This window comes from Alligator sinensis, unplaced genomic scaffold, assembly GCF_000455745.1.
Source record: "Alligator sinensis unplaced genomic scaffold, ASM45574v1 scaffold1075_1, whole genome shotgun sequence".
In the NCBI taxonomy this organism is placed as follows: Eukaryota; Metazoa; Chordata; order Crocodylia; family Alligatoridae; genus Alligator; species Alligator sinensis.
This window is the reverse complement of record NW_005842277.1, coordinates 1,184,716-1,206,744: the sequence shown is the minus strand read 5'-3', so window position 1 is coordinate 1,206,744 and position 22,029 is coordinate 1,184,716. Positions and strand designations below refer to the sequence as shown.

At 42.3% G+C, this 22,029-nt stretch overlaps 1 protein-coding gene across 2 annotated transcripts in view; it reads left to right on the top strand.

Moving 5' to 3' along the window:
• LOC102380336 (protocadherin-11 X-linked-like) overlaps window positions 1–22,029 on the top strand; it is a 611,220-nt gene that overhangs the window by 494,640 nt on the left and 94,551 nt on the right. The window contains exon 5 of one of the 2 annotated variants that reach the window (XM_025209272.1): window positions 6,959–8,307. The exons of the other annotated variant lie outside the window; for it this stretch is intronic. Coding sequence (XP_025065057.1) covers window positions 6,959–6,964 — 6 coding nt within the window. The 3' untranslated portion in view covers window positions 6,965–8,307. Of the gene's footprint in view, window positions 1–6,958; window positions 8,308–22,029 lie in introns of those variants that run through there. 2 annotated transcript variants of the gene reach the window in all.

Sequence of the window (22,029 nt, the reverse complement as noted above, 5' to 3'; positions counted from 1 at the left end):
CCTACACGTACACATAAACACACAGCCCCTCCTCATACACTCATATGAAATAGATAAAATTGGGCTTTAATTGAGGAAGGGCAAAATACGCCTTTATAATAGATGCTGACTTATCTATGCCTCCCTATTTGTATCATGTGATGCACTCTTTATTTTTCTTCTTTTAATTGAATGCAAATTACCCCTCTTGAGAGATTAAAATAACATGATTCTCTTCAGTTGCTCTGTTCATCTGGTCAAATATCTTTTAAACTTGATTTACCACATACCTTTTGAAAATAAATGTAAATCACTACTATTCATTTCAGAGTGTTGGAACTAAATCCTTTCTTTTCCATTTAGTGTTTTCCAGAATTTTAGATTTTGGCTGTTGTTTTTGTTGCTATATCAGTGTTCTTTTCCTTCTATGCTCAGTTCAGCCCCATAGATAGGGACAAATGAAGTTAGCTTACATTTTAAATAATGTTTTTATTGTTTTGTTACTGAATAATTTACAGAAGACAGGTGGGTGATCCAGGCTGACCTGGACAGGCTCAGCAAGTGGACGGACGAGAATCTGATGGTGTTCAATGCTGATAAATGCAAGGTTCTCCACCTTGGGAAGAAAAACCCGCAGCATCCTTATAGGCTCGGCAGTGCTATGTTGGCTAGCACTATGCAAGAAAGAGACTTGGGGGTCATCATTGACCACAAGATGAACATGAGCCTGCAGTGCGATGCTGCAGCTAGTAAAGCGACCAAAACGCTGGCTTGCATCCATAGATGCTTCTCAAGCAAATCTCGGGACGTCATTCTCCCCTTGTACTCAGCCTTGGTGAGACCGCAGCTGGAGTACTGCGTCCAGTTTTGGGCTCCACAATTCAAAAAGGATGTGGAGAAGCTTGAGAGAGTCCAGAGAAGAGCCACGCGCATGATCAGAGTGCTCTTCCTTGGATTACATACATGACTGAAGTTTACAACCAACCGAAGAATACAATACAAAAGTTGATCAACAATTTCGTTTTCAGTAGTCTTCTTTCAAGTCATCATCACTGGAAACAGAATAATGAAATTCACAAATTCTCTTTTTTGCTTATTATCCAATAGAAGTTTGCAGAGGTGAGGAAAGAACATCATAGATGTTGTGTTGTTTCCAGCAATGTGTGGATTCTATAAGATTTACAGTCCTATTGTCTTAAGATGAATGAGAGACATTTTCAAAAATAGGGTAACTGGATGATTTCAACAAAAGATATAAAAGATGTATTTATGCATAGCTTATATACACTTTATTCGTCCACAGTTCTCTGGCTGCCAGGTAAAGTCTTTATAAAAAGAGTTGCTAGAAAATGACTGAAGAGAATATTTGATGATGAAATAATTTTTGGCAAAAAAATCTGAGACCCGATAAGATGGAGTTCCGAATTGTCTTATCATGTAATATAATCCACACTTACAAAACATGGCTCTTGGTTATTTTCTCTAGTAGCACCCCTAGCTGCTATACAATTGAGAGGATTGAGTCTCCTTCTGCCATTTAGCTTAGACCTGTAGCTCAAGAAGTGAAGGTTCATGCTCTTAGAGCCAAAGGGCATGGGTCAAATACCCAGAGAAGACCAACCAGGTGTGTTTTTATAAGAGCAGGAGCTAGGCAACAATCTTCTACAAACAACCAAAAACAAACAAACAAAATGTTCTATTTCATTTTTAGAAGAAATTATGACCACAATTTGAAAGACCAAATAATGAGATGGAAGTTTAGAGAGACTAAACTATGGCCAGGTACACACATTACACTTTTACCAATATAAGTGATTGGAAACTGGTCTATACCTGTAACAGAATGTAAGTCTGGCACACAGAGTGATTAAAAAATGGCAGAAGCCTGGCTAAGATTTGCATACACCCCCTCCCAAAGGGTGAATGTGTTCTGTTCACTACCGATCTAAACGATGCCACTGACAGAAAACCATGTAACTTAGATTTGAAAAGCCAGAGGTAGAATCAATATCTGTACCTAGTCCAAGAGAAGGCAAACAGAATCAAACAAAACAGTGACATTAACTTCAAACCTATTATGAAATGATCATTTCTCCTTTAATCTATCCTCAAATTATCTAGGTTCTACTTTATTCCCTGTGCTGCAGCACTAAAGGAGCTCTGCTTCTCTCTCCCAGATTGTATACTAGACACAAATGTAGAGAACAAATGGTACTACATGCCCCTACACAATATATGTCACTGAATGCTTTGCATACATAAAAACCTGCAGGTCCCTAATGCAAAATTTGTGGGTAATTGTTTACATTTACTTTAAGATAATTTGTTCTGTAGAGTGCAATGATTTCTATTCCCAAAACAACCATCTAGAAATGCATCAACTCTAAAGAAAAGTACACTGGGAAAGGAAATGAACCAAGACATACAAATTAGGCATAGAACTGTTCTGGGGAGGGAATTTATTTTATAAAATAAACTTTTCTATTCTACTTGAAAAAATAATTTGGCAACTGCAGTCTCATAATCATAATTCTGTTTCAGTTAACAGCTTAATTCTACCATATCCAGGTTTTACCTAGTTAAAAGTACATTACTGAGTAGTGACATCTAGCTGAGTTGATGCATCTTTTCTAGACTGGAGTCCTGATAGCACAATACAGAATATCATAAAGCAAGAGGACTTTTTTAAAAGAACAGATTAAAAAGTATAATTTTATACTGCTATCGGGTTTTCAGATACAGACACATGTATCATTAAAGTATAACTAATTTATCTTGAAAAAGATCATCAGAAAAGTATTTCTAGTAATATAAAAAGCAGGACTTCCTCTTTTGCTTGCAGAGCTTTCTCTGATTATACTTACCAGTGCTGATAATGCTGATTCGCTGGGTTGCAAAATGATAGTCATTAAAAAGTAAGCAATTACAAATAGTTTATTATAGTAAAATCCCTGTTATCCGGTATGAGTGGGGAATACCAGGTGTTGGTTAGGTCAAAATTCCGGTTATCTGAAGCAGCACAGGGTGGTGGGTGGCAGCAGCAGCCACTGTGTGTGGAACTTTCCACTCGCACTCTCCTGTCCCAGCCAGAAATTCCAGTTAATAGAGTATTCTGGTTTGTAGGATGCCAGATAACAGGGATTCTACTGTATAGAGCAAATTAGCTAGCATATTCATATGACTCAGCCTTGGTGAGACCGCAGCTGGAGTACTGCGTCCAGTTTTGGGCTCCACAATTCAAAAAGGATGTGGAGAAGCTTGAGAGAGTCCAGAGAAGAGCCACGCGCATGATCAGAGGTCAGGGAATCAGACCCTACGATGACAGGCTGAGAGCCCTGGGGCTCTTTAGCCTGGAAAAGCGCAGGCTCAGGGGTGATCTGATGGCCACCTACAAGTTTATCAGGGGTGACCACCAGTATCTGGGGGAACGTTTGTTCACCAGAGCACCCCAAGGGATTGCAACTAGGTCGAATGGTCATAAACTACTACAAGACCATTTCAGGCTGGACATAAGGAAGAATTTCTTTACTGTCCGAGCCCCCAAGGTCTGGAACAGCCTGCCACCGGAGGTGGTTCAACCGCCTACATTGAACCCCTTCAAGATGAAACTGGATGCTTATCTTGCTGGGATCCTATGACCCCAGCTGACTTCCTGCCCTTTGGGCAGGGAGCTGGACTCGATGATCTTCTGAGGTCCCTTCCAGCCCTAATGTCTATGATGTCTATGAAATCTATGAAACCTGTACTCATTTGACCTAAATGATTTTAGGTACAATTAAATGATTCCATTTCTAGCTAATATGCTTCTATGTAAAAATAAGTCAGATAAAGGGAATATGAATATAGAATATGGTGATTATTATTTATTTCTGTATTATTTACTTGCATGGTGGCAAAACCTATTTTGTGCCATGTTCAATATAAAGAAAATGGTAATACTGTTTTTGATCATGTTAGTGTATCTTTATATGGCACACTGTAGTGTAGAAACACTTGGGCTTGTCTGGAAGTATTATAGCTATATCATCCCTGTGAGCTATTTAAGTCCTAACATAGATTGGGCATAGATTTAAGTTCTAACAGTCTCATATAATCATGTTAAAAATTCTAATAATTTGTTGTGGGAACTGTACACCATTTTGTTATTTACTGGTGTTACTGGACCCAATAGCAACTCTTCTTTCCCGAGCACATTTTTCATTATGTGTGTCAGTTTTAAAAGTGGTAACATTTGCAAAACCGAGTATGTCATATTTATATTGGCCTATGGCTTGACTGATTGCTGGACCAGCAACTGTATAGTAGAATGAGACAAGGTACTTAGTTTATTAAAAGAAAAAGTACAAGGGGATGGTGGCAAGGGGTTATGAAAACCTCATTTGAGCTGAGCAAAGACAGTGTTTTAATTTAGAAAAGTGAACCCATAAGACACATTCAAAGATAAATCTTCCCTTCTCTCTGATCTAATTAGGTGGTTTGATTATTTTTCCCCTAACTTGAGTAGTGTGGTACCAAACTAAACATTTCCAGTAAGATACTGTATAACTGTTTGCACTATTATTATGTCTTCATTTTCTGAAGTTCCTTTGGTCTAAACTGGCTAAGTTAAATCAGTTTTGTAACCAGACAGACATCCCAGAAAAGCAGGCACATGCCTGCAGTGGCTCAGGCCAGAAGCTGGGGGGGTGCTAGAGCAGCCCTCCCGTCCCCTGCACAGGACTGAGCTGGGGGCGGTGGGGAGTGTGGCCAGACCGTGGCAGGACCATGGCAGGACACTTTCATTAGCCCAGCAGGGAATTGATAACAGTGTTTACCACCCCCTAATGAAGTGTTTATCACCTAATTAGGAAAATAACAGAGGGGCATTATCAGGTACCTGTTGATTCTACCTGTTGATTCAGTAAGGACCATAGCCAGCATGTGATCTGTTAATACACAGACACCTCCTCAGCAAAGCAGAGGGGAGGGGGGAATTCCTTCTTAGCAGGGAATGGTGAGGGGGGGGTGCAGTCCACAGTCTCTGCTGGAGCTGGAGCTGGAGCTGGAGCTGGAGCTGGAGCTGGAGCCAGGGAGCAGAGGGGAGGGACAAGCCCTGCTGTGGAGCAGAGAGCTCTGCCCAGCCCAGAGAGCATGCCAAGATGCCGGGGGTGTCTGGTTTACCTTAAACCAGTAAGGGGTCTCAGACAGACATTGCATAAACCGGTTTGATACTACATTCATCTAGGTTTATCTCAAGCCTATTTCAGCCTTTCTCAAACTGGATTATGTGCACTGAACTTCTGTTCTGTTACAGGTTTAAACCAGTTTCTGATCACTTAAACCGGTTTATGTGTAATGTCTGTCCCTCACCTAGCTGATCAGCCTATGTGAGAAGACCATGGAACACACTGGGCATGTCTACACATGCATTTACTGCTTAGTAAATTTACTACACAGTAAATTACTGCACAGTAACCAGATTTAGGCCAGCATCTACACATGCACGTGCTAAAGCGCAGTAACACTGTATATGGACTCACTTGAGAGCAAAGTTAGTCTCAAGTGAGTCAACAGATGCAGTGTTACAGCACAGTAATGTGTCTACACATGCATTACTGTGCGGTAACTAATTGGGCATGACTCACCATAGTTACTGTGCAGTATGGGCGTGCACATCTAGATACATGCAGGTACTGCACAGTAATTTTTGGTTACTGAACAGTAACTTATGTTAATGTGCGGTAAATGTGCACATGTAGACATGCCCAGTGCTACCCATAGGCCATTTAATTGGCTGGGGGGTGGGGAGGAGGAGTTGTCCGTGGCTCTGGGGGCAGCTCTGAATGGCAGGGAGCTCAAGGCCAAGTGAGCAGGGCAGGGGAGGGACAGCCCAGTTTCCCAGGCTGGCAGGGGGGAACCATATCCCCTGCTCTATGCCTCTGGGGCTATGCCCTCGCACTGCACTAGGTGCATGGCCAGCAGCTGCAATGCCACACACAGGTCGACGAAGCTCTACCTGTGGGGGATAGCGGGGTGCCCCCCCCGCCAGTCTGCACCCCCTTTAGGTGGCTCCATTGAATAGGGGTGCATCCCTCTAAAGTGGCTCAATTGCTTGGGGATACATCCCTCACCCCAGCCTGTCATGAGCCATGATCACCTTCAATAGCTTGCCTCCCCTTGGATCCTCTTGTCTACCCTGCCTACCCTCCCTCATCCTCCAGTCACAGGACAAGTGGTACCCCCCAGAAGGGATCCTTCACCCCCGTGGGATGCAGAGTGGGAGGAAACAGCTGGACAGAGATAGAGGCAGGCCCCTGGTAGCTGTAGCTGCCTGGCTCCTGGAGATTGAGTGAACAAAGCCTGGTCAACTCTGCTTTTTCTTTGCACTGGCCACCTGCAAAACACTTCTCCCCCAACACCTCCTTCCCTTGCCGCAATGATCCAAGGCACCCAGGGCAGCATGAGGGGAAGCCCCCCAGAGGCATGGAGCAGTTCCCTGCCACCAGACCAGGACACTGGACTGTCACTGCCCTGCCCTACATGCCTGGCCCCAAACTTCCCACCTCTTGGAGCTGCCCTTGGAGCTGGGGACAGCTCCTCTCCCATCCCCCAGAGCTTGGGTCTGACCCCCTGTGCTCCCTGGCAGTCCAAGGCTGCCCCCAGTACCCGTTGTCAGCCTGGGCCTGGCTCCATGGGGTGGGGGAACCTGGAGCTCCCCCTGGTTGCAGGGGGCCAGAGAAGGACAGTAACAGCTCTGGAGTAAGCTGCTCCTGTCAGGCTCAGTTTGCTACCAACCTGGACACACATATAGACACATGCCTGGGTGCCTTTTAATGTGCCTGAATGTTCTGTGCACAAAATTAATTGCACGTGTAGACTCACCTACTGTGTATGAATGTGTAGGATGGATAAAAGGGCCTGTGATAGGAAACTATGTTAAATGCTAAGGAATAAGAATTACCAGAGTTACTCACAGTTTTATTATTGTTGTTCGTTTAAGCAATGACATCCAACAGAATACAACACTTTGCAAGCAACACACCTAAGAGACAGCACCACCAACACTTTGTAACGAAACACATCTAAGAGAGAGCATCAATCAAGTCCTATTTTAATGTACTGTTTATGTAACTGTATAGAGAAAACTGAGATAGTCATTATGTAGCACGTTCCTTAGTGTGCCTACTATGTGTGTGTTACAAGTCAGATCTTGGTTGATTAAAAAATGAGGGTAGATGGTAAAATAGTATTAGTTGCATCACATTAGTACTCAGCAGGGCTGAATTCTGCTTTGCTATCTAACTAATCTAGTCTCAGCCTTCTTAATAAGTGTAGGTAGAATAGTCCTATACAAGTTCCACATGAACTGTGGAAGATAAGGAGAAGGGTCAGAGAGCCATTGTATTCTGGCTGTCCAGGGACCCTAGATGATTCATGGGCAGCCTGATTATAAATCAGAGTAGCACTGGAGTGCTTGTAACACACTCTGTACGCCAGGAAAATACAAAAAAATAACTTGATGTCATCCTTATATATAATTCAGGGAAAGTTTTTTGTTTGTTTTTAAATTTTTTTAAGCAACACAGCTTTTTAAAATATTTTGAGTGAGATTCAGAAATAGAGCTCCTGTGGAGTTGCGGCTGCTCTGTCTTGGTTTCTGAAATTAATTAGTTGTTGATTTTAGCTATTGATCTTGCTATTTGAGGAAGCTGTGCCTTGTTTCCACAAAACATTTAGCATCATCGCTATAACATGTCTTAGCCCAGTGGGGTTTGCCGTACAGTTTAACAAATGTAACCTTCATATTGCAGATTGAGTGTATAAAGTGAATAAACAAGCAAGTAATTGTTTGTCCTACAGGCATGAGCAAACCATTTTTAGTGTTGAGTGAATAAGGCAAGGAGTGCAAAGGAAAATAAAGGATGTCTCTGGAACAAATTACAATGTATTTGAACTTGGTGATGATTTTTCTATACTAACATTATGCTACTAGAATCACTTGACAAATATTTCTGAACCTGACTAATCTAGAGCTGCATTTGGAGTTATTTTTATTTTGTTTTTAAGTTTCATTTTATTTATTTGGCTTTTCATGGTATTGAGCAAGGAGCTATAAGACAGAATTGTAGCCTTCAAGGTGACTGCCTGACAATGCAAGAATAGCATTGGTCCCAAGAGACTTAAACAAAAACACAGCAACGTCTCCCATGTTGGACAGAAAAAATGGCTTTGTGTGAACTGTACAAGAAATCTAACTGGCCAAAAGCTGATATACCATTGGCTGGAATGCAAAAGCTTTTGCCTTGTTAACTTTACCATTACTCTTAGGGTGACTGAATATGTAAGACTATTTCTTGCCCTAAAGAGATGTTAAATAAATAAGATTGTGCCTAGATAATAAAACACATATTTACTATACAAGCCTCTTAGAATATTTCATTTTTATACTTTAAACTAAAAAAAAGAAATTTGAATATAAAATGTAATACTACATTTCTATTAATTTGTCTACTTAATTAGAATTATAATGTGTAGTTTTATATATAAAATATATATTTTATATAGCTACATAGTTATTAATACCCATAAGGACTGAGCTTCCTTAAAAGTTATAAACAAAGTTTTCCACTGTGTGTATTCAGTAGTTATTTTTTAGACACAAACAATGTGACCCTTTATTAAATCAGCTGTTTGGTTTAAAATACCCACCTAGATTTACTTAAGGCATTAATTTAGTGACTTTGTATTTGAACTGAATTTCCAGCAAGCCATCTCAAATGTAGAATATTTAATTAATTTTATTTTTATTCCATGTGGATTTTTGCTGCTGTTTGAGGTTATATTTTTCCTTGTAATTTCAAAATCACAAGCATGGGAAGGTGTTTATGGACTCACTAAATAGGCCTAGAAAAAAAGGCAAGCCTTACTAGACTCATGTAATTACAATTTTCACCTTTTTTCTCTTGTTTGTATTGATGTAAGATAATAAGCTTACATTTTGCTTACCTAAGATCTCCCTGTACTTTTAATTGAATGAGATATTGTTCACTCCCTTTTGAGAACTGTGGGGTAGCTTGCTATGCACTGTTAAGCAGCTTCTGTGTTTCACCCTGGAGGTATGTGAAGTGATTCATAAATATGATAGAGTCATTAAACTCCCTTTTAGGCATAAGCATGCAGATGGTAAAAAGTAATCCAGAAGCACCAGGAATTAGGACATGCAAAAAAAGCAACTATGTTACCTCCATAAGTGGTTTGTGATGTTTTGGAAGGGAGCAGAGGGTGTGGAATTGTAATTGAGAAGAGGCAGAAGTTTGTAAGGATGCTGTCCTCAAATTTCCATCTCTTTAAGACCTGCAGAAAGAGTGAATGCTTCTCTTTCCTTCCAGTTGGGTTGAACAAACCCTAGCTACTGGGTGCTGATTAACTTCCTCTCCAATATGGAAATGGGCTTTAGAAACTTTAAGAATTTAAAGAAATGTTAAGGTTTTTGGAGGGGTGGCAGAATGTTGAATAGAACCACTGCCTTTGAAAGATATAAAATGCATTTCCACTCCATGTCAGGAGCAGTGGCAATGCATAGGGGATGCACAGGGGTGCACGTGCACCCCCTGAGAGTGCCAGTGCACCCTCTGGCCAGCCGTGCTCATTATTTAGGTGATGGGTGGGCTACTTCTGCTGCATGGTACAAAAGGGGATGATCACAAAAAATGCAACCACTGTGGTAAGTAATTAGAGTATAATGATGTAATGAAGCACCCTTACTCCTGACCATGGTGACTGGTGCCACCTTAGTCGGGGGGGGGGGAGGGGTATGTGCCCCCGCCCTGCGACCGGTCCCGCTGACTGAGGTGGTTGGGTCCCCTCCCCCCGTGGCTGATGTCACTGCCCACAACAGCCGATCATGCGGCTGATCACTGCAGCTGCTTCCGGGAGTGGCTGTGGCTGCTTCCGGGAGTGGCTGTGGCCGCTTCTGGGAGTGGCTGCAGCAATCAACTGGTGCTTGCGGTGGCGGCGGGGTGGGGGGCAACAGTGCTCCTGCCTGCCCCCCACCCCGAAAGTTTCTATTTAACAGTTTATTTAATAGTTTAAGAATCTTCCAAGTGGCACTATGCAATGGCAGTATAATATGGTTTTAAGGCTAGTTATGCTTTGTTCTTCTTGTAGTCTGTCTGAACAAACCATTCAAGTGGTAGGCCTGACGAGTTTACCTGATTTGGAGTGGAACTCTGCCACTCTGCCATTCTTCCACTTCTTGGCTGGTTCTGGATGCAGTGTAATCATAATCATATGAGGAAGTGCAGTCTTTGATAATCTAGGACCAGTGCTACCTAGTGGCAAAATAGGCTTATTAACAAACAAAATATTGTTTATTTTAGCTACAGGAGCAAAGCTTTCAGATAAATGGATTTTTGAACAACAAAGAATCTGTATATATGCATATTACCTAAAGGCTTTATAGTCCCTTATGATAACCTGGGTAGATCAAAGTTCTTCAGACATCTTATGACTTAATTTGTCTTAGTCTGCTTCTTCAATGAACTGCCTCACTCCTGAGGGGAAAAAAAAACAAACCCTTATTAAAATGTGATAGTATTCTTATGATTATAACTGGTCAGGAGTTTTCTGACAAAAAAATGTTGTTGGAAAATGTCAGTTTGTCAAAACTGAAATATTTTTGTAGGTAAATGAATATTTGTTTCTAATATATTTCCTTTATTTTCATAATGTTCCCAGCAGCACCCATCATGATAGGAAAGAAATGTTAACTTTATGGGAATATAGGTAGAGAAAAAAATAATATTCTGAACAGTATAAATCTTCCATGATGAATATTCTATTGAAATGATGAACATAGTGAATGGGTGGAAAATTCATTCCATCCTTTTCATTAAAAAAATAAAGAGAGAGAAGTCATATTAATCAGTAAAATAGTTGTAACTATTCTGCTGTCATGCTCCTACTGACATCAAGCTGGGTATTTATTTTATAAGCTGCTAATGTACATGCAGTCTGTGTCACTAGTCTCTGTACTGGTATGAAATCCTGTTCTCTTGACTAAATTGGTAGAGAGGAATATAGCAAGTCACTAAGCAGATTTTGATCTCTTGGAAGTATTCAGAGGAATCCCTTACCACAGGAATAGAGGCCCCAACCATTTAATTTTTGTGGTAGCATAGGACAAGACAAACAGTTTTCAGAAGGAGTCAGAACTGATCTAGACATCCATAAATGCATTTCAAGACTGGCTAGAGCTATAAGTGGACACCAGCTTCTGAATCTGCACATTTGTTTTCTTACAGCCCTTTTTCCAGTCTTAATTATATCGGCAGGACATTCACAAAGATGATTCTGCTTTGATTCTCAAACACATTGGCTTCATTCCCCACACTCTCAGATCCTAAATGTGCAGATGCAGCCATTGAATCCAGTGCCTTTCTACTATTGCATCTCTGAGTAGTTCTAACAGCTTTTTCATGGATTTTGATGTTTGGGTTTTTAATTTTTAAATGAAGGCTCTATATTACTGATGAAAACTCAACATCAAAGACGTTAGTTTAAAGGTGTGTCATCTTGTCTAGAAAAGAAACAGAAAAATTCTGGATATCTGATTTTCAAAGGAATGCTTAATTTTACTCTGGCAAATGTAGGTAATGTACATAACATTATTAAAGTTAGTAAGCCACAATCAACAAAAGCAAGCCACAGGATAATTTAAAATGGAAATATATCATTTAAAAAATAGCAAAAAGGGTAATCAGAACACACCATTGAGGACATGAACTTTGTGAGTGTTCAGAAAAAAATATTCCCAATATACAAATGACAGGTGAGCATTTTTGGAGAAGTTAGGTTTCATCCATTATAACAGACCTTACATTTCTGAGCAAATATATTTTTTCATAGATTTTATAGACATTTCGGCTGGAAGGGACCCCGGAGGATCATCCAGTCCAGTCCCCTGCCCCATAGGCAGGAATTCAGCAGGGATCATAGGATCCCAGCAAAATAAGTATCCAAATGTGTCTTGAAGGTGTTCAAAGTGGGTGAACCTTGGGGGCTTGGACAGTGAAGAAGTTCTTCCTTATGTCCAGCCTGAATTGGTCGTGGTGGAGTTTGTGACCTTTCAATCTTGTCATCCCTTGGGGCACTCTGGTGAACAGACATTCCCCCAGATCCTGATGAGTACCCCTGATAAACTTATCGGTGGCCACCAGATCACCTGAGGCTGTGCTTTTCTAGGCTGAAGAGTCTCATGGCTCTCAGCTTCTCATAAGGTCTGTTTTTCTGACCTCTGATCATGCGCATGGCTTTGCACTCTCTCAAGCTTCTCAGCATCCTTTTTGAATTGTGGAGCCCAAAACTGGATACAGTACTTCAGCTGTGGCCTCACCAAGGCTGAGTACAACAGGAGAATGACATCCCGTGTTTTGCTTGAGAAGCATCTATGGATGCAAGCCAGCATTTTGCTCACTTTACTAGCCGCAGCATCACATTGAAGGCTCATGTTCATCTTGTGGTCAATCATGACCCCCAAGTCCCTTTCATCTGTAGTGCTAACCACTGCTGAGCTATAAGCATGCTATAGGTTTTTCCTCCCAAAGTGGAGAACCTTGCATTTTTCAGTGTTGAACACCATCAGGTTCTCATCTGCCTATTTCATGAGCCTGTCAAGATCTACCTGGATCACCCTCCTGTCCTCAGGTGTGGATGCTTTACCTCAGAGTTTGGTGTCATTGGCAAACTTGGCCAGTCCGCTTCTAACACCAATGCCCACATCATTGATGAAGATGTTAAACAGTATAGGCCCTAGGACAGAGCCTTGAGGGACCCCACTGGTGACCACGCACCAAGATGATTGGCTTCCATCAACTACCACCCTCTGGGTCCTACCGCGGAGCCAATTCCCCAGCTTGCAGATTGTGGTGAGGTCAAGGCTGCAGTTAGCCAGTTTAGCCAAGAGGGATCATGGGATACCAGATCGAAGGCTTTTTTAAAGTCAAAACATCAATTTCTTTTCCCTTGTCCAGGTGATAGGTCACCTGGTCATAAAAGGAAATGAGATTGGTCAAGCAAGACGTACCCACAACAAACCCATGCTGGGTATCCCTCAGGATACTGCCGTCAGCTAGACTATTAAGAATGGCCTCTTTGATAATATTTTCCAAGACCTTCCCCAGGATAGAGGTCAGGCTGATGGGCCTGTAGTTTGCCGGATCTACTTTCCTCCCTTTCTTGAAGATAGGCACCACATTGGCCTTCTTCCAATCTTCGGGCACTTCAACAGAGCACCAGGAGTTCTCAAAAATCCGTGCCAGGGGCTGAGCTATGATGCTTGCCAGTTTTCATGTTGTCTTGCTGCAATCAGTCAGGCATCAAGGCCCGTATTTTTAAAAGTGGTATCTCAAATTAGACACCCAAGAACTGAGGCACCACACCCAGAACATGTCTCAGCATGGGAACGTTCCTTTAATGAAGTTCACAAGTGCTAACAGCATGTTTCAGCATTGTTCCTTACTCTTCCTACAGGTACCCTTGCCTTACTGTTCCTACAGATACTCTTCCTCCTAGGCTATGCCCATTTTTTCTGGTGCATAGCCATAGATGACTTAGGTCATCTATCTTAAATATGATCCTGGTTAGCTCAGATAAAAACAGTTGCAACTGTCATAAGTCTTTAGTGTGGTCTTTGCATGTTTATAGAAGAGGAAAAGTTAGCAAAGCCAGTTCCCAGGCATTTTCATACAAAGCAATTTCTTCTGCAAGAGAAGTGTTGCCCAACTCGGGTGTGTCCACACATGCAAGCACATGCGCTTGCAGCAGCTCAAATAGAAGTGGTGCAAATTTGAGCCAGGGCTTTTTGCCTCAGTGCACATGCTCGGACATGCACTTTGTTGTGGAGCAAATTGTGCCACTTAGGGCAAAATAACCCTGCCTGGCTCCTCCCGGATCTGTAGCCAGGAGGGAGCTAGAGCCCGGTGCCAGCACCTGTGCTGTCCCCAGCAGTATAAAAAGCTGCCCTGTCCTGGCCCCAGCAGTACAAAACCCTGCCATGGCAAGCAGCTCGGTGCTACTCACTCTCCGGAGCTTCTGGGACTCATCCGCTTGGTACCTGGGGACACTACCCCTTGTGCCAGCTGGACTGCTGCAGCAGCATCCCAAATCCATTTTTTAAAATATCCCAAAATCAATGTTTTTCCACAATGAACAGAAAAGAGCACTCTATACACACGTGCACACACACACACACACACACACACACACACACACACACACACACACACGTGCATATATCTAGACAGAGAGAGAGAGAGACAGCAATCTGTTGGGCAATGCTTAATTGGTATATTTACAATGTTAAAGCAATGGGGAAGTCTACCAGTGTCTCTATCATCATGATAAAATAAATTCTATATACCTATATGTGTTGATGTGTATTTTGATTTTATTTGCGCATGGTGGATGTGTGATTGGGGGATGTGGTGTTTGCAGGAAGCGGGTGGGAAGGGGTGTGGAGGAAGGCGGGTGGATGTGTGTGGTGGGATGTGGGTTGGTGTGTGGGTCGGTGTGGGGTGATTGCTTGCGGGACTATGGGTGTGGGGGACCTTGTAGGGGGGCTACTCAGGAGGGGTGAGTCCCCTGACCCCATAGGGTACAGCCACCCCACAAAGCACATGGAATGTTCCCCCCACAGGGTCCCAGCCCCCCTGCTCAGGGTCTCAGTTCCTCCTGGAGGGCCCCAGCCCCCCAACCCTGGGTCCCAGGCAACCTGGAGGGCCACAGTCCCCCTGGCCAGGGTCCCAGCTCCCCCTGGAGGGCCACAGCCCACCTGCCCATTGCCCATAACTTACCTTTAGCAGCAGCAGCAGGAGTGGGGCACTCTGAGCCATGGCAGCAAGACCTGGTGTGGCACACAAGGACCACGCACCAGGCCCAGCCGGGTTCTGTGGCCTCTCTGCTGCTCGACTGGGTCCTTCATGGCAGCAGCTGCCACCCTTGGGGTCCCTCTGCCACCTGGCCAGGCTGGGCCGTTGGTGGCAGGACCCAGTGCAGCATGCAGTCCCCGTGTGCCGGGCCCAGTAGGTCCCTGCTACCTATGGGGCCCCTGTGCCACCCGGCTGTGCCGGGCCCAGGGCATCAGGACCTGACATGGCGCATGGTCCCCATGTGCCAAGCCCAGCCAGACCCTGCAACCCACAGGGCCCGTGCACTGCCCGGCTGGGCCAAGACAAGGGCAGCATGACCCAGCACAGTGTGAGGGGACCGTATGCTGGGCACAGCCAGGCCCTGCCACCCTTGGGGCCCCTGTGCCACCTGGCCAGGCTGGGCCCAGGGCAGCAGGACCCGGCATGGTGCACGGGGACCGTGTGCTGGACCCAGCCAGGCCCTGCCACCCTCAGGGCCTCTGCACCACCAGGCCAGGCTGGGCCCAGGGTGGCAGGACCTGGCGCAGTGCATGGTCCCCACATGCCAGGCCCAGCCAGGCCCTGCCACCCTCGGGGCTGCCTAGCTGGCTGCGTATTTCAGCACCAGGGTGAGGGGCCAACCATGGAGACCACGTTTGCAGTGTGGGGAACATTTTTTCGTTCCCGCATGTGTCTCTTGCTCCACCTCAAAGGGGTTTGAGGCGGGGCAAGAGGCACGTACGTGCTCATTTGGATGCTCCACTCCTGTTTCCTCCCCATTCCTCACCCCTGCCCACTCTTTGATAGAGCATATTTGGACACGTCAGGAATAGTGCTATCCTAATTAAGCACATAGAGGGTGTGTCTACACAAGAAGCTTAATGCCCATTGGACTCATTTTATTGCGCATTAGTGCAGCTGGCAAAAATCATACTAATGCGCAGTATCTTTAGTCCAATGCACATTAAGCATCACACACAAAACATTAATCTGTGCTAATGCAGAGTAGCCCCAATTATGGCACATTTAGTACCTGTTATTACAAGTACTAAACTTAATGCACTGTAATTATGGCACATTAATAAATGTATAGATGCTCTGAGATTATGGCTTTAGTAGTCCAAAGGGACCTAAGGTGTCCAGGGTTGTTTTTTTCCATACCTCTCGTGATAATAAACATATGTGCACAATCATTCATAAGCTACAATTGCTTGCCTTTATCTGACATGACATACTGGTATAGTTTGACAACGTCTTCCATTTTTCTCTCTGCCTCTGATCCTAAAGGTAAATCTTTCTGCCTCATTCCTCTGAATCACATTCAACTATTTTGCTTTTGCAGTGTTTTAGTTTTATTATGACTTAGCCAATTAAACTTAGCTATGTTGTGACTTCAGTAAAATTGAGGTTCCTACCACCATGGATCAATACAAATCGTACAGGTAGGTATGCATGACCTATATATTCATAGGGTTTTATAGTCCCATAGTTTCCTCATGATCAAAAAGAGTCTCAGGCATTATGCACAATAATCCTTTCCCTAGCATGCTAAAAAAGATTGAAATAATAATAACATCTACCATGTCTTGAAAAATGTTCAGGAAATAAATATATTATGGATTGCAAGAAAGCATTGAATCCAAGAATTATACAGGCTTTTAAGTTGGAGTCTTGGCTGACATCTGTAGTTTCTCCAATGTCTCTAAGAAGATCTATGGAACAAAATCCTAGTGTAAAGCATCCTGAAATGGGCACAAACAGCACTGAGCATTCCCCCTTCCTCAGATGCTTCAGATTCTCAACACAACAGCTCAGCTAGGTATACTCTAAAATCATAAATTTGACCAGATGATAGCTAAAGAGATATTGGCTAAAGAGCTTATCGGAGGTCTTTCTAAGAGCATTAAACCATTCTCTGGCAAGCTTGCAGATTCCACAACAAAGCAGATTAGAAAAAAGAGATAGCAGAGAGAGGCTTTTGTTAAGGATATAATGTGCTAAAAGAAAGGCAAATATGATTGTTTTGTAATGAAGCCTGTGTTCTAAATTGGTCATTGCTTACTGCCAAGAGGCTTTTCTTGTAGAGAAGGTGTCATTTTCTGTATTCTACAGCCTATCATTCTAAACCTGTGTGTGGCTGGCACCTAAGTCTTTTCAAATCTGGCAGTCCACCTTGTGAATGGGCATGTAGCCATCCTAACAGATGTGCATTAGTATAGACATGCCAGGAAACCAGTATGTACACAGCAACAGTCTGCAGATGTTCCATCCCTGTGATTGGGGAGACAAGCCAGCCCCACAACTCTGGAGTCTGAACTGTGGTGGGGAAATACACTAATTTATAAATAATTTATTCTACATGATAAATAATAGCCAGGCTCTCTGACACGGTGATGTAAAACTAGCTCCACTGATGCCACAATTGCACATTGGCATAGCTGGAACTGAGTATCTGCTCTGCTGAATCTCAGCAAATCAGTTTGTAGCCTAGGCACATTTTCAGGAGTTGCCTTAGTCTCAGGTCCTTTCTCAGTCAACCACCCTGCCATTATTCATTTAGAACGATAAAAAATAAAACAGCCTCCCCCTCCACTGAGGAATGAGCCCAAGCTCCAGCACCATGTACCTCTATTTAGTTGTCCTATCAGCTTCTGATATTTGTCATCTTTTCAGAATGCAAACCCCCAAGTCCTCCTGTTGGCTACAAATGTCCAACTCGGGATCCTTAAAATTCTAGTTTATTAGGTGGATTGAAACACTGTAATCATAAACCTTGGAGCTGGTCCCCACACACGCACACATGCACACACATACACACACACACAGTAGCAGGCTACAGAGTCAGGTATACCTATCCTACAAGCGCTGGAGCCTGTCGTTGAGGCTTCTTTCAGTGTGGTGTTATCTTCCAGAAGGGGGTCGCCAGCTGGTCCTTCTGGCTGGACAGGTCTGGTCGAGTTGGAGATCAAGAGGGCGCCACTGAGGGTCACTTTTCACTGCCTTTTATTTGTCCTTGGTAGACTTTGGTGACTCCCCAGTTTTCAGGTTTGCCCAATCCAGGGGTCATTGACCCTCATGGGACTTCCCCCCCCTCGGTGGCTACTGGACGGCATCTGTCAGCCCCAGGGGTCATCCGCATGTACGTGCAGGTTTGGGAGTCTGTTGATGAATTTAGAATAGGGCTCTGGGAGTGGTTGATCTGAAGATATTCAGCCCAAAAGTTGGTCCCCTGCGTTGATTAACTCAGGCCAGGGCTTCTAGCCCTTGATCAGTGACGTTTAGAGATTTCCCGGTTGTTACATTGTCTTCTATTGAGTTCTTCCGTTGGTTGATCTGCAGCTTCCCAGGTGTTCATTGCTGCCTGCTTCCATGTTACACATTCAATCACGTTACACATTCAATCACTAATTCACTCGCTCTTTCAGGGGCCAGCCTGATACAAGGAAGGGCAGTTTGATTCCTGCCCTTGTTAACATTGTTACAATGTATAACTTACTAAAACACATTTAGTTGAAAGTTGAAAGGTGAGGAGTATAAAATATAAGCTACAAATGCCATGGCACACAAATAGATAAAAATAACAAAATACAAGGGGAGATACAAAATGCGCGCACACAAATTTTAAAACACAATTCCTTATCTTAAAGTGAGAGAGAGAGGAAGGAAGAAAAGGTAGAAAAAGAGAAACATATCCAAAGAGAGGAGAGCAAATGCAGGCAAGAGGAAAAGGGGGCTTTCTGCTACACTCCACCCCAAGCCCTTCTGGTGATGTTCCCTTGCTTTACCTCAGCTTCTGAACTGTCTGATGATGTATCTGCTAGGTTGGTAACAGAATTGTCTGTTTCTCCTACTTCTCACTGAGTCTGCGAAACCATAGTGTTCACCCTGAGTAACAAGTCTATTTTCCAGAAATTTAGGTTTTTGTTCTAATACATGTTGAACCCAGCACCCCCCACCCCCATTTTGCCACTGCAAAAGTACACTGCTAGGAACCTGCAATATAGAATATTTAATTCCATACCAGCCTCTTGTTGGCTCTTTCAAATACTGTACTAAAAGAGTTTTAAGTAGAAGAGCTGTTTTGTCCCCAAGGTTGTTATATAGTATAGAAGATTTGTGTGTGCTTATTTAGCTTCTGTTATGCCTCATGAACACTTCATGAATACTTTGAATGCAGAAAATGTCTTAGGCAGTTTAGGGACAGCTGTAAAGACAGTCTCTAGTATGGTGGATTGTGGGGGGATTTTTGTTTTTGTTTGTTTGTATTTCTTTGCTTGTTTCAAACTTTTTTTTATCTTCTTTGGTTATGGATTTTTAATACATATTTGATACGTAAAATATCACCCTTGGTAATAAGGATACTCTTGTGAATCTGATGTGTCATTTCAGCATTCTGTTTCTGTATACAGGCTCCTTAAATAAAAGACCAAATGCTTTTGAAATTTAGCATGTCATGTTTGATGAAGTTAATATTTTTTTTAAGTATGTGCTGATGCAAATCTACAAAGTTGTACACATAGTCACAGTTACGGATAGCAGTTGTCATTTTCTGGGGTGCTTGAAAAGGCATGTCACACTGAGACAGTGACATTGGATAACACACTGTAAGATGCATCTTACACAGTCACTGTTTGGAATCATAACTAACTTTTATTTGTTATCCAGTAAATTCCTCTTGTTCAAGATGCCGTTCCTCTCAAGTGCAGCTATAGCTTTTTTCATGAAGAATAAATGCATCAGAGCTATGAACTGGAGTTTGGCAGATGATGTTGGGAAACATAGCTAATTGTTTTGTCCTTGGCTCTTCTTGATTAAAGTAGCAATGAAAGGAACAGAGAAACTTTTGCCTTAAATGAAGCTAACGTTCTGGTGGAGGAATAACCTGTCCTGTGCTGCCATTCTCTAGAATGATAGACAAAAAAATTTCCAGAGAGAATGTTGTACAGGCATGACCTTACTTTTTGGAAGAAAATAATAACATAAACAAGAGAAAAAATAAATTGTATAACCCCAAAATGAAGTCCAGGGTTAGGGCTGCTTATTATTGAGTCTCTAGCAGTACTACATCACGATAAATTCAAAGATCAAGAACAAAAATATTTAGAACAGTTAGCCACAGACAGACTAATGTTGCTGTCCTGTTTTAAAGCTCAATCCATGACCATTGGAATGTGGCAACTTCAGCTGATGGACCAAGATTGGTACAAATCCAGTGCAATACAGCAATAACTACCAAGCATGTACATAGCTTACTAACCAGCAAGTAATTATCACTGCAAACTTAAAAATAAAATAAAATATTTGAAAATAAAATAAAAGTGAAGGACATTAATAACTAGTAATATGAATAATCCTTCTCCAGTGCAGGGTTAGTATTTGAACACAGCTGTTGGCCTTGTTTTCCTCTATCTACACATTGCCATTGCCAGAATCAGGGCACTGTTTATATTGTGATGAGGAAAGTACAATCTCATATACCTAAGAAATCATGTTGTACTTTAGCTGACTGGTGACCTTGTAGAAAAGAGAAATGTAGGGGTCTCAAATGTAGTTAGGCATGGATTTTTTTTCAAGAGGGAAATGAGTTTTACATTTGAATTTTTCAAAATGTTAGTAGAAAAAAAATCCAACCCTGTGTTCACCGCTACAGAGTGAAATGTTCCTTTAGTCTCTATTCTGGCTGTATTTTCACAGGACTCTTCTAGCACAGCCCAGTGAAAAATGGTGTCTTAAACTTTTTTCCTTTATACACTAAGCAAATATATGTGAACAATCTCTTTTTACTATAACTCATGCATGTAAAATTACATGTGTACTTAAGAATTAGCAAGGTTTAAGCCTAATTGTCTGGATCATCAGCACCCTAATTGGTAGCTTTAAGTGTATTTTACTGTGATTTAAAGAACATCATTATGTCTAACTATTAACATAGAAGTACACATTCACCCTCCCCACCTACTAGTAATTTGCTAATTTAATAGCAAGTTCATGCTGGAAAAGGTGAATAAATACTTTGATCATAGTTATAAACAAAGGTGACTAGTCCATTGGAGTTGGAATACTGTAATGCTGCTGATTGGAAGGCTGTGCACTGTTTGTTTTTAATTTTAGATTGATGCTTTATCATGTAGTATGATTTACTCTAGAGTTCATGATATGTACTAGCATTATTGTATTGTCAATGGATGCTTATACACATGCTCTGAGATGAGGAGTGAGGGGGGATTTTAATTAGAGAGCTCTCAGGATCCACTCGAATTAAAACTCCTTAAACATCCCATGTACTGAGTGTCCTGCAATTTAAAATGGCATTGAATGAGCTATAGTTAAAGCGCCTCTGTCACCATTTTAAATATGGGGCTTTATACATGAGACACTACAGCACGCAATTAGATCAATTCGTTTAATTAAGTTTGCTCTGGCACATTGTAATCAGAACGTGTCAGAGCACATGTAAAAGTGCCCAACAGTTACAGCTTTTCTTTAGATATGGATAAATAATACTAATATTAAAGCAATTAAAAATTGTTGCTGAACTCTCAAATATTTCAAATTCTTTATTATTATTATTATTATTGCTCTTAATCATAATCAGCATATTCAGGAGCTCAGTCAGTGCATAGACATAAACCTACCTCATTCTTACCAGGTTCTGTATTTTCCTGACAGGTAATTTTATTTTCAGTTTTGAAATGTTGGGTTTTTATTATATAAATGAACATGAATCCTAGAGAAATGCTAAATAATGGCATTTATCCTGCAAAAAGTTAGATATCTGCAGATGAATTACCAGATCCTGTTGTCCTTTTCATTCCCACATAACTTCAACTCCTGGGTGAGGAGAAAAGCATTTTTAGCTGCAAATGCTGCCATTTCGGTAAGGGCAGTAGAGTGACTCCACTAGGACTCATTGTTTAAGTTAGGATTCTTTAACTTTTCTCCAGTGGAACTATTTATTCGCAAGCTGAATATTTTAGCTGGGCACAGTGGTATGGATTTGACTTTCAGGCTATATACAGACATTCAAAAAGCCCAAGGAGGACTTGATCTAAGTTATGTGATTTTCTTTAAGTGGCCTAGTTTAGATTGGGAGTGAGCAGTATACATGTTTGCCATTTGGGGCAGGACACTCAGGCAGCGGGGCATTGCTGCCTGCCTTCCAGCC